At 38.5% G+C, this 13,721-nt stretch overlaps 1 protein-coding gene across 9 annotated transcripts in view; it reads left to right on the top strand.

Moving 5' to 3' along the window:
• PLCH2 (phospholipase C eta 2) overlaps positions 1-13,721 on the top strand; it is an 84,119-nt gene that overhangs the window by 8,514 nt on the left and 61,884 nt on the right. For 8 of the 9 annotated variants that reach the window (XR_006931967.1, XM_040651278.2, XM_004947382.5 and 5 more), the window contains one exon: positions 4,923-5,348. The exons of the other annotated variant lie outside the window; for it this stretch is intronic. Coding sequence is in view for 7 of the 8 variants with exons in the window: in XM_040651278.2 (XP_040507212.1) it covers positions 5,237-5,348 (112 nt within the window). In the remaining variant the exon portion in view is untranslated. The remainder of the gene's footprint in view (positions 1-4,922; positions 5,349-13,721) is intronic. 9 annotated transcript variants of the gene reach the window in all.

The raw sequence follows: 13,721 nt of genomic DNA, 5'->3' as shown, positions 1-13,721 counted from the left end.
CAGCACAAGTTATTCCTTAATATCTAAGAGATTGATTAGTACAGCAGTAAACTGGTGTACAGAACTAAAGCAACTTGATTAAAACTTGTATACTGTTCTTTAAAGAAACTCCTTTCTCTTTAGATGAGATTGCAAAAATAAAAAATTGTAGGGCTTCTGCAGAGTGACCAAGACTGCTAACATAATTATGAGCATTACTGTTATCAGTATTATAAATCTCTTGAACATAAATGGCATCAGAGCCCATAATCTGTTTCTCTTCTTTTAATATGACTCACAAATTCCCATGTGCAATAAAAGCTTATTCTTCCCAGCAGTAGCTTCGTGCCTGTCTCCTAACAGGGAGATCTTCCTCTCTCTATTCCTATATGGGTTTTTTTTGTTTGCTTTTTGTTTGGTTTTTTTATTGTTCTTTGTGATATGTAGTGTGAAACTTGTAGTTTCAAAGTACTTCGGAGCCAAGCTATTGGATGAGATGTAGATCATCAGTAATTAGTTCTTTGGTTTTCTAATAAAAAAATTCAGCTTTTCCCTGCTTATAAGAGATGTAAATTGTTCCTTAGCACACGGTGGGCTACCTTGTGCTGTTCCCTTTGTCATTTCAGGTAGGTTTGGGAACTGGTTAGCAGCAAATAAAGATTGTGAAACAGTTGTGGGGTTTTTTTTTTTTGGCAGCTCTAAATAAATAGGAAAGATCACGAGTAGGTCCATCCCCTACATAGCTTTGAGAAATTGTTGCAATTTTAAGATCAGCTTTGTAACGTAAATGCTGTAATCATATGACAAAGTCAGTATAAATCTGGAATAAATATTTTTTGGCTTTAAGAATAGGTCTCCTTACATGTATAAGGAATATCCAGTTACATCATTCAGCAAAAATGCAGGGCTCTTCTGCATGTGCTGCTGTAATTCAAGCTTTAAGGAGAGGGGAAAAAAAAAAGCTGACAAATGTTAAGTGTTCCTTTTAAGTGGAATGACTGTGTTTTGGGTATAGGGTGAGTTCATCAAGATGCCAGGAAAATATTGCAGTGTCCCTTTTTCTAGATTGCCTTTTCTCTGCTCCCTGTTACATTTTTAACTGCATTATTTTTTGCCGGAGGGGTTTGTATCTCATGGTAGTTTGTTCTGTTCTGTGTGTTCTCTGTCCCTTGCGAAAAAGAATGCTGTATCACACCCTAAGGTGTGGGCTTACCCCCTTGTTCCATAATACTGAAACAGACTTCTTTCCTTTTGCAGTTGCTTTGGATGTGAAGGAACTTGCCTGGGCGTGCAAGTTATCTCAAATGGAATTGCTCAGGGAATGAAGTTACATTCTTTAAAATGAACAGCATGTCATAGTGGAACTGCAGTAGAGTTTAAAAGCAAACCCCAAGTCTTAGATTTTAATGTTTTTTTTTTTTCCTCCCATTTGATAAGATGACATCTTTTGATCTGCTTCCTGATCAAACTATTGAGTTTGAAGTGATGGCTTAGTTTTTCCATGTTTCATCTTCAGTATTGGTGAATTTGTTCTCGGAAGATATTAGAGCTCTTCTGAATTCCAGTTGGTGTGGTGTGATACTTTTCTGAGCACTAAAGTATGTCTTTTGGGGTTAATCTTTAAATACTACATTGATATAAAACTGGCTAAAGGACTGATTGTGTTGTAGGTAGGGTGTTCTTTGTCCCCGAGTGATATCTGCCCCGCCTCTAGGGTTGAGGTCCTGTTGTTTAAGGGCATAAGGAATCTGACACAAACTTAGAGTAGGGTTCTCAAACTGAGCTGTAAGTTTGTCTTCTGCATGTAGTCTCCCCAGATACAGTGTGGCTCTTTTTTGTGCATTTTATGACTTTTGTTAATGAACTGTGCTGGTCTTGGAGACTGGAGTGTTTCCTGGCATAACGGAGATGAAGTATTTTCAGTGAATATAACCAGTGTTTTTCATCCTGGAATCATCACAAGAAATTTTCGGACGAAGCCAACTGAGTCATTGACCTTCCTATGATGTCTGTCCACTGACTCCTGTTTTGAGATGCCAATTTGCTTCCTGTTGTATTTGTTTTAGGATGAATTGTGTGCTTTTCTGTTAGCTGCCTAGGACTTATGGGAACATTCAGCTTGCTATTTTGGGGCTGGGTTTGGCTATTTCTTTAGAGGGGAAAAAAAAAATCAGAACAAAACTCAAACACAAAACCAAAATCAGACCAGATATTCTGAAGGGGTGGTGGTGGTAGTGAATTTCTGAGGACATGGACAGAAGCTCTAAAAGGTGTAATGGAATGAAGAAAGAGCATCTTTTGCAGAAAAAAATATTTGATGATCAGCTGACTCACAGTAGTTTCGCTTTCAGATCAGAAGAGAGTAAAGAATATGAATTTGACATGACTCAAGACATCGAAATATTCAGTGAGCCACATCCTCATATAATGTATTTTAGCTTGATTGCTTTCACTGAAATGATGCCAATATATACCAGCAGAAATATCTGTTCCTGTTAAATCTTCCTCGCTCTCATGGATCTCTTTTTTGGTGTATAGTGAGTCACAGTGATTGAACTTCCTACAAAGGAAGGACCTCTGAAATAACCCCTGAAGCAAAGAGGTGAAAGAGCCTGGCAATATAACCACCAAACAGTTCAACTTTCTGAAAAGGAAGTGGATAGATCTTGTCTCGATGTTAGAACAGTTTCATGTGTCCTGCGAACTGTGGCTTCCTTGATTAATCTCAAGGTTAGACATGTAATGCAGATATACCAGAATGGACACTTTGTGCCTAGCGGTATAAAGTAGTTGCTAGGAGGAAAATGTGCCCACATAGCCAAAGCAGATACTTACTGTGAGGAAGTGTCTGTCACCTATAGAAGTACTTGCTCTGTGTATGCAGTGGAGTAACTTCAGAAATGCAGGTGAGTGCTCTTTGGTTTTTTTCTCAGTGGACACTTGATGTGACCTAGATGCGTCCTATAGTTCAAAAGACTTAAGTCTTAGGACTTACTCACTGTAAATCCAAGGGCAGGTGGAATGAAAGGAAATTTACAGAATATTTATCTACATTTATCCATCTTACTATAGCTACTAAACTTCCCTGTAATGAATCTACCTTTCTTGTGTGTTTTGGTCAGCTCAGGAAATTCTGAAGGTACTTATTGAGTGGGATGGGTAAGTTAGGCAAAGGAAAATCTGTTACCTTCAAAAACAAAAGCTGAGTACAAGGAGAAACTGTAGGAGTGGACAAGGCAGGATCGTGTGTTAAGAACTTTCCTTGTCTGTGCTCTGTCTCAGCATATTTTCTGTCTTCAGCAAAAATGTACATAGGTGCAAAGTATAAGCAATGTATAGGAATAGCAGCTACAAATGTAATAATGTGAAGTTTTAGTCTTAAACAAACTTTGCTCGCTATCAGAGAACAGCTGCTGTATTGTTATAACATTTGCGTGCTTTAATGACATCAGTACTAGATAAGTGGTGCCATTAAAGGAGTATGATAACTTGTTAGCTTCGGGATATTTGATGTTCCTACAGAAGCCATTAACAAAAAATACTTCTCCTGAATTTTAATCTCCATAAGGGCCTGTGGTTATAGGATCATTAACTTTTATGATGTGTCATATGCCATTTCTACTTGAAGTAATAAATTAATTTCAGATCCTGGAATTATTCAGGTCTGAGGGGTCCTCGGGGGGTAGGACAAGCTTCTGCTTAAAGTAGGATCAACACTGCAGGAGCAGTGCTGTTTTGGTTTCCAGCTGTGCTTTGTAGCTAACATTCTTTACCAAACGAATTTCACCTGCTGATATGCCCAAAATTATTTCAGAACCATAGGGTTCTCTTCAAGATACTTCCCATTTAAATGTGGAAATAAGTGATTTTAATAATAGTGGATTTTCACAGTGTTAGCATTGCTAATCATGGTTGTTCTGTATATGAAGTTACTATGCATTTGGCTCAGTGTATGGATCTCACTTCACTGTCTGCCACGTTACCTCTCAAAGAGGAGTTTCTGACAGGAGAATGGAAAAGGTGGGACATGGTGAAAAGATGATCACAGGGAGGAAATAACTTCCCAAAGATGCTGAATAAGGGACCAAAGACAAAAAGAGAAGTACTTCAAACTGACAGGGAACTCTCTTTGACCATCTTTTGCTGCAGAGCTCCCCTTCCACCAATTTCTACACACTGTAAGTTAATAATGATGCCTCATTGCCCCGTCTCTTCTAAAATAACGTCAAACTGGATCTGTGCTTTCACAACAAAACATGTTTGGGCAATGTTTCAGAGCTCAACTTGTAATTACACACTGAAGAAGACACCCATAGATTCATACAGTTAACAGCATAATGAAGGATCCCAGATTTCTGCCTTGTATGATTGCTGTTTTTGGAGTGAGCCCTTGACCTCCTTTCTCGGAGGAAGTTACCTGTCTGAAAATTTTGAAAAGGTGAGTCTTCTGTAACCAGTGAGCAAGAGAGAGGTGGGAAAAGGCAACGAGAATGCTATACAACATCTGAAGAGGTACAAGTATGTATGCATTTGACAGCGTGTAAGAGAAAAGAGCTGTGAAGGGCAAAAAGCAGAACTGAATGAATAGCCAGCAATCAAATCCCCAGCTGCTCTTTGGGGATTTAATTGATACGTTAAGTAATTCTGAAAAATGTCTTAGTATGTGTGTATAAATTGTGTGTATACTTATGTGAATATATATGTGTGCATAATGAAACCCAGACTAGTTTGATTTCTGGAGAAGGTACTGCAACAGCATAATTTTCTATGATTATAGAAAATACCAGGGTGAGCGAAAGAGGTGTCAGCAGCTTCTCTTATGCAAGGAGCTATCTGGTGATAAACAGCTCCATTGTTTGTAATCCAACTATGTTACTGCAATAAATCTTGTATAATGAACAGTTAAAGCAAATTTCATTATTAAAAAATCTTATCTTCTCCAGGTTTGTGGCATGCTAGAGATCCTGGAAAGATTCGCAGCTGAACTCGTGTGATGCTGGGAAGGACCATCACATTCATTCTACCAAGGCTGAGCTCAGTTGTAATTCTCTGCACTGCTACTGTATCTTTCACTCTTCAACATGTGGAATAAGGGTCTGCGGAATTAAACCGGGACAGGCTCCTGAAAGTGGAATTCCAGAGAAGGCACGTGCTGTGATTTCTTGAATAAGCCAACGACATCCTCTGGATCTTTGTGGATTTTTATTACTCAACTGAAAGAGCAAGCAGTGTTGCTAGGTTGCTCTGAAAGCTAGAGATGGCTCTGCCTTCTCCAAAATCAATAGCAGGAGATCTGACACAAAGAGAAGAACTCATGCTCCATAATGAAAGCTGTTCTCATTTCCTCTCCACAAACGTCATCACAGTAGGTAAGTGAAAGGTTCTTCCACCTAACAGTTTGGTATTTTAAAATATTTACTTTACTCCCAATTTCTTTTATGGTATTGACGTTTCCCGTTCAACTTCTAAGTTTCTGTAAATTTGTTTGAGGGAATTGTGCTTAGAAATTCAGCCCCCTAATTTCCAAATTTTATTGTATAGTTCACATGATGAAGAGGACTTAACTGAAGTCTAGAAAAACAAGATACCTGTACTCTGGCCTATGTTTGACCTGTTTTTGTAGTGTCCAGGAGTTGGTGGTATACAACAAGGCTAGAAGTACCTGCTGCACTGTGAGTTGTTATGAAACCTTTCACTGCATGATAACAAAGAGATTGACTGAAATGTTATCAGCATTTTCCGAGATGTGCTAGGCGGGCTTGTATCTTCATGTAAATGGTGACATTTGTACTTGAATAAATGACTGGAGTGTTTTTGAGATGTCAGTTTCCCCACCTATTCAAGCGCTTTCATTCCAGAGTTAATGTAAAATATAAATAATACCTCCACCTAATGTGCTGATTAGAATCTTGAAGTATTGTCTTCTGTGGCTGCAAATTATGTAGCAATAAACTGGGATGTGGCAAAATTCACAGGTAGGTTTAAAGGAGAGTTGTCCTCTTATTTACCAGATCTTCAAAGAATGTGGGCTTGTGTCAGTAACAGAGGGGCTCTGAATCATTGTCAGACTTGTGACTTAAGTGGGATAGGCATTTTATAGAAATGTGCACGTGATTCCTTCAGAACTTCAGCTGATCCCTCATGGTAGGGATTGTTTGAAATCTTGGTTTGCTGAATATATAAAGGTTAAAGTTTTCTAAAGATCAGTAATCTTTGGAGATCTGTGTCCATCTGCTTTTGAAACCACAGAGGATGGGGCTTTACCAGAGTATTGTAATGTTGGTGCCTTTACAGCCTGTAGGGGAAAGGAACTTATAAGAGCTTGAGAACATAGCCTGTGCAGCTTTGCTAGAGCAAATACGTGTATCTGAGTGCTGTGTTTCTTTTAAAGGGCACTAAGATATGCTGAAGCTTTTTTTTGGGGGGGGGGGGGGGGGGGGAATATTTCTCTTGTCCAAGTAATTTTTCTTAAAAATGATGGCAGCACTCTAACTGCATTTAGAACGTAACAGTATTCTTTTCTGTGAATGACACTAGTATAGTTGATTATCAGCAATTTTTGGCTTTCAACCAGACTCCTTTACTCAGCAGCACCAGGTGCTCTTAAATATTTTACTCTTTGATTTTTAACACATGAGTTCCAGAGGGATCTCTGAATTCTGGGAAAACAAGGAGGAATTATGGTAGAATTTAGTTATGAAGGCTGTAGGAAGAACAAGGAGAACCCAAGCTCTTTCTCAAAGCAAAGCATTTTGGGCTAGATATTTTTAAAATATGAATTAGCATCATAGGACTAGGCTGTCAGAACTGATTGCAGCTTTTGTTCCTTGATTCAAGTGCTTCTGGAAAATCCTTCTTGAAGCTGATTTGGGGAGGAGGGATTTATACTGCCTCAGGTTGTGGCTCTGTGCCATGAATCTGTCTGAACCAATCTAAGATGCAGAGCTCAAAGAATAACTATTGTTGGCTGTTGGTCTTTTTTGAGTGTTGACAGTTTGCTCAGAGGAAAACGAGTTCTTATCTTAGGAAACTCTGGAGATTACAGATGTGATTCTGCACATCAGGTGTTGATTGGAGATTGAGTAGGAGGAAGGGAATTGTGTAACTGATGTCTGTGGCAGATGAATTTGTGCTACAGGATGGATCTGGGGAAGGAGAAGAGGGCTTGTTGCATTGAAAGGACAGTTGATATAGCCCAAGACTCTGATTAGAACTTAATGTATTCAACACAGGACTTACTTTGTTAAAATATTTTCTTGTACTGCCAACAGTCATAACATAACACTTTTTTAGCTGGGCACTCACAGGAACTAGTTTCATAATTCTGGCCAAATTTCCAGTAATTGCAAGATTAATTTCTGCTGGCTCACTGTTCAAACTGATATCTGTAGCTTTTGCTAGCATTAATGGAGTTGAATATATTTGTATTGTTGTGTTAAAAAGAAATTTAGTGCCTCTTGAACAAGAACTGTCCTTTATATAATTCTGTACATAAAGCTCTGTCAGAGTGTGTATGTAGGACAAAGTGCACAGAGATGGCAGAAATAGCTGGAGGGAGAGAAAGTCTTTATTGTGCCTGTGCAGCCCTTCCAGCATTCCTGTGCAAGTGGGTCTGAACCCAAACAAAAGCTGGTCTCCTGCTCAGGAATCCCATTACAGACTTGTTCAGAACACCCACTTGAGTTTGTTCTTATCTTTGTTATTAACTCTTTATATGACTCAGTTTAAATGCCATGTATTGCAGCAACAACTTTCATCTTATTTCACCTTGGTTTTACAATAAATTCTAAAGAAACAGTACAGAAGTGATATTACTACTTTTCAGCTGTTAGTTGTCTTGATTGAGTAGCCTGTGCTTTCAAAAATGACATTTCAGCTTTATCAAGCTTATGCTTTCAAATGTTGGCACCTTCAGCTTTCTAATTTGAGTGAGTGTATCCCCAAGAAAATTTGGTAAACGCTGGGCTAGAAAGTTAGGTCTGTACTTGGTATGAGTCTGTGCAATTAAGTAAGGGCTCCTCATTTGATAATTTGATCCCATAGTATCACAGCTACCTACAGTCTGCTTCTGAACAATACTTATTAATCTTAGATGGCCCGAAAGTCTTGGCATTCATCTGTGGTTTTCTGGTTTGTCTTATCAGATGATACAAGAAGTTTTCAAAACTTCTTTTAGAATCAGAATTCTCCTTCTCTGTGTAGGCTGTGTATAGATGAGGAATAAGATTGCTGTGTAAAAAGTAAATCTGAGTGGAATACATTTAACTTGCATGTAATTTTGCTTTATAATAGTGACTCAAGATTGTAGCGGCATTGGGAAATTCCAAAATCGAGGAGATACGTGGAAATTTCAGTAATCCTCTATTTTTAAAATATGTTCTTGCATGTCTAGACTCAATTTTTCCTTCTAAACTGATGAAAGAGTGCTGTGCACAGACATGCAAAATCCTGTTTGCTTAGGTATATGGTACATCAGATTAGCTTGGAGATGTACTTAAGATGGCCTTCAACATGTGGCTCTAACATGCTGCCTGTTTGTGATCGGTGCTTCTGCCATAGAAACCTCTCTAGCATATCAATTTAGTTGAGCAGACAAAAGTGAGATTATATTAATTGGCATCAGCTGCTTGAAAGTAGCTCTGATTAAAGATATATTGCTGTTATATTGCCCATCAATTGAGAATGAAATATGAACTGATGCTTTTGTTCTCCTAGTTTTGCTTGTGTTAGCGACCACAAAAATTTTTCCTTTTCTGTTGATGCAGTTTGAATAACATCTGGAAAGAAACACTGTTTATTCCAAGTGGTTCAATTTAAATGTGGCAATCTCCTTGATTTTGTACAAGCTGTGGATACTAGAAAATTCTAACACCAACAATTTGTGTTTTCTCAAGTTAACTGATTTTCAACACGCTTTTTTCCATCTTGAATGGAGACTATAGTGTAATGTTCACTGCAAGCTGCCGTTTACTCTGCTTTGTGCTGCAGAGGCATAAATGAACAAGTGAGGCTTACAGAATTCACTATTGTCTCCTTTGCTGCAATGTCAGCTGACTGATTTGAGGCGATCATGAGTCTATTGACAGTTGGAACAAAGACATGAGTCTGTGGATATCTAAGGGTAGTTCTGATTCTGTCACTGACTTATTGTTTCACTGTTTTTGGCAACTTCACTTCCTCCTCTGTCATTCATCTTATTTTGATTGTAAATGGGATCTGCTACTCCTGCACAACTGCCAGGTTGCTTTCTGCAATTGTCTTGTGTGAGCTGCATCCTTGCTCATCAGCCTAAAAGTGCTCTGAGGTTAGGCTTTTAGTGCTTCCTAGTGCACCTTTAGAATGTGACAGGTAATCTCTAGCCAGAGCAGGCAGATGTTTAGTTTGAGAGACCTCAAACTGATGTATATTCTCCTGAGGTGTTGGTCTGAAATGGATCTGAGGACTGATGAAATGGAAATAGCAAAACAAAATCAGTTCTCAATGTCTGAAGAAGGACAAATTTGACCATGTTCATATAGCATTCTTTAATTCTTAAAAAGAAAATCCTTTGAAGAAATTCATTCTTTGAGTTGTTTTATCTACCAGTAAGAGGTGACAGAATTGTAAGAGATTGGGGTGTTTATGTAATGTACCACGTAGCTAGGGAAAAAGCATCCTGTACTGATGGCACTAACTTCTGTTCCTCAGGCATTTGGCATTTCAGAAGGTCATATTTGACTGTAATTTAACGCTAGAGGGCAGCGGTGGTCTTCTTTTTATCCATCCATCCCCTACAAAGGCTGATGTAGGACAGTTTTGCTAATCATGCATGATAGAAGGTACCAGGAAGACTTTTGGCTCAGCATGCAGTCTTTGCATTTCATTTTGACTACTGAATATTGTTGCTTCATCTTTCAGCAGGTGCATTTCATATACTCCTTTCTGATGTCTTTGATGAATCCATATTTGTTTCCTTAAGAATATTAGCTGCAATCAAATGAGCTTTTTAAGCCTTAGCATTCCAAACAGTTTTCGATTGAGTCATTGGTGAATCTGTCAAGCTTTCTAAGTGAATTTCTTTCCTGTTTTTGTTTGACTGGAGTTTTTGTTTGCCTGCTTTACTAGAGTATCGCAGTGTAGTTCTCAGAGTCTCCGTGCCAAGATGCCGAAAGGTGGTTAGTCTTCTATCTTCCATTTAGGCAGAGACATTCCCACTGACATTTGTTGGCAGCAGGAGTCTAAATACTATTGAATTTGACACCTGCAATGGAGCAGAAGTCTTCAGTTTGCTGTCTCCAATTCAGGCATCCTTTGACCTGGTAACAGCCTTACTTTGTGAGCTTTGTGCAGGTAAGTGAAACCAGAAGAAATAGCAACAGGAGCCATAAAGGTACATAAAGCAGAGGTCTGGTTTCTTGCTTGCTCTCCATTGTCAGTAGGAATATTGCAGCTTGGCCTTGCCTTTCTTTGCTGGGCACCGCTGAAGTCATACAACTGTAGTAAAAGGGGGAGAGCTACTTTTGCAGTAGGAGAGTGACTAAATCCCTTAGAATGTGAACCTGAACAATTTGCTAGCAGGGCACAATGTTGTCTGATCCAAGCTACTACTTAGATGTTAATAGATTTATTTATGTGTCACTTGTTGAAGAAGTGTCAGAACCTACAAGGAGAGTGCTGCTGATGGGGCAGTATGTGTGTATCATTATTGCCATCTCCTGGATGGGAGGACACCTGCTAAGCTGGCATCTTGAGCACTAAACCTATATAAAAGAAAAAGAGAGACTCTGGAACAAGAGGATATATATGCCATTTCCATGGTTGCCATGCAGTTATTAACTAACAGTACAATGGCAGGTGATGCATAAATGTTGTTCTACCATACATCAGCAGCACTGCTGTGAAAAAGAAGTCAGAGAAGAATGCTGTGTGTGTGCATGTGTGTGTGCCTGTATGTACACAGCTTCTAAGGAACAGTTGTGTCAATCTATTTGCCTGCTGTCATTCAGAGCTTTCATTCTGATTATATAGTGGTTATTGTATGCCACCTTAGCAGGAGTTTTAATGAGTGTATCTACATCTCTTTGATTCTTGAAGGGATCATAGAAGGAAGAAAAAGAAATCAATTTTTCCTTTGTGTGCATGAAACTTGATACTTTAGTAACAACAATAGCAAAGCTTGGGAACTTGCAGATTTGGTGTAAACTATCCATGGTCTTCTCATATTTCTGAAGAAGTTGATTCAATTTTTATATTTAAGTTGTAAAATTAGAAGAAATAGTTGTGAATTCTTTGTGGTTAGTAAAACGAGGTTTCCAATGGTGAAACTAGTGACTGGTGAGTAGGAAGAATGCAAAAATGTCTGTCCAAACAAGAAACCAATCCTACCTTCACTTTGAGGCACTTCACATTCCAAGAATTTCTTATCTACTAGCAGCTAAAGAAAGAGTTGCATGGTTTACCTGAATAGAAAGTTGCTTATGCTTGCATACATATGGTTTTATTCCTAGATTTATGCTTATCTGCTTACGATACTGCAAAAGACTTGCAAGCTATAAAGGGCTAACTCAGTGAGAGAAGTGAGCATCCCTTCTGGTTATGGCCTAGGGAACAGCTTGCTAGCTGCAAGGCAGAATAAAAGTTTTTAGTGGATGTGAGTATATGGTACCGGGGCCGTTGTACTGCTTTATAGTTTGGTCCTTAGAAACTCGTGAAATATAAAAATAATACTCAGATGGCTAGAATATGTGCAGTATGTTTACAGGGAGTAAACTGAGTTGTGGATTGAGCGAAGCTATACTGGAGTGATCACAAACCAAGTCTTTATAATGCTATGAAGGAAAAATATTCTTTTATTCATTTGGATGAAAGCTTAGCTTGTGTGTTTGTTGAAGACTAGGGAAAAATGCAGTGTTCCTTAACAAAGTTCCTCTACATTGGTATTATCTGTGGGAAGTTCTTAAGATATGACCATTAAATCTGTCAAACAAGGCAGCTCACAAAAGGATGCTGTTCTTGTAAACACTGTAAATGAAATCTCTCCCTCCTACACTTTCTTGCAAGTGAATAATTTGTATCTGCTGGTAGCTGAGGTAAATTTAATCCCTCTAAAAGTCACTGAATGCAGATATACCCAAACTAGTATTAGACATTGTGTCTAAAAACACGGTCTATTGCCTGGCTTTCATTTGCATTTAGAGTTGGGTAATAGGCATGGCTTGGATTTTAAAAAGCCAGTCTTTGTGATAATGTGAAACCTGTCTGGCCTTAGGTATTACTTACATCTTCAAACATTTAAATGTCCTACATCCAAAACCAGGAATTTTTTCTTTTATCTTTTTTTTATATCAGAATCTTATCTGCAAATTAGGTCTGGAGTTAAATACTTTGATTCTTGGGAGAACAGTAGTTTCCTATAGGTAACTGTGAGGAATTGCTTTATTTGGTTGCTGCCACATCCTACGTGCGTCCAGGATTCTTTAACTGCATTAGCTAGTGAACTGAATCTTACTTGCAACAATGGGGAACCATACTGTTTCTCTGAATTCTTAAGGTTCAATAATTTCAAGCCAATATAGCAAAAGAGATCTTCTTGAGAAAGGCAGCTTTCTGACGAGCTGGTATGGCTGCTGTTGCTGAAGAAAATGACTGTTACCTTTAATGATGAGAGAGGTTCTGCTAACAAACGTGTTCTTGTTTTTCTTCTTGCAATTCTTGGGAATGCTCTCCTGGGTGACTGAGAAAGGGAGAGCCAAGTCTTCCATTGTTACATGAGTGTAAATTCACAGCAAAGGCACAGAAGTGGTTCTCATTGTTCAAAAATTTGAGAGTTTTGTGGTAAAGGTGGTAGACAACTGCATCAGCTTTTTTCTTTTTTTTTTTTCTGGAGGCAGTAGATTAGTTTTTGTTGCAGATAACTTCATTGAATTATTTTTGCTGTTGGGATTAGAGGCTTGAAAAACTTCACCTGAAGAATAACCAAACATGAGTTTGTGGAGAATAAATCTCTCCAATAGATCTCTCGAATTTTTAGCTTTTAGTGACTAAGAATCAGAGTAGAGTTAGAAAGTTCGTGGAATTTGTGATCCTTAGTCACTTCAGATTAATTGAAAAGGGACACCTAATGGCTGTGAGCAATCATGGCTGTGGTGGTGTCTGACTGGAGTCCCTTGATAAGCAGTGGAAGAGAAAAGCAGAGAAAATCTTAAAAAGAAGGAGCATGAGCATTAAACAGCTGTCATAAAGAATTTCCAGTTGCCAAGGAGGAGCTGGCACTTCTGTGTCAGCTGAAGGAAAGAGATAGTAGTCAATGAAGAGTTAATTGTTCCAGCAAAAAGCAGTTTAGATAAAATCTTTTTCTCTCTCCCACATTTCCTCGGGTGTTATCTACAGCAAAGTAGCTTGTACCATCCGAAAAGTGACAGTGATTCCTCAGTGGCTAAGCTAACAAATGGGATGAAATTTAAACTGCCTTCTCACACAGAGAGACTTGCAGAAGAGGGAGCATGACGGAGGGAAAATGCTGAGTATTTTTGCATTCTCTTAGAGGCAATTGGGAAAAAGAAATATTATCTCTAGAAGACAATGGATTTAGGAAGCACACCACAGAAGCACAGTAGGTGAATTTATTCTTTCTACCGTATACTCTGATTATTTTAGCTAGAGGATAAATTATACTTGTGCTTTTGGGCATGGTTATTTTTTAGTTGTACTCTTATAACATCAGATTACCCTTCCTCCTCTTCTCACTTGTCCAGAGTTATTAA

Source organism: Gallus gallus, chromosome 21, assembly GCF_016699485.2.
Source record: "Gallus gallus isolate bGalGal1 chromosome 21, bGalGal1.mat.broiler.GRCg7b, whole genome shotgun sequence".
Taxonomy (NCBI): domain Eukaryota; kingdom Metazoa; phylum Chordata; class Aves; order Galliformes; family Phasianidae; genus Gallus; species Gallus gallus.
The sequence above is the reverse complement of the archived record's forward strand: the minus strand, read 5'-3'. Positions and strand labels throughout refer to the sequence as shown.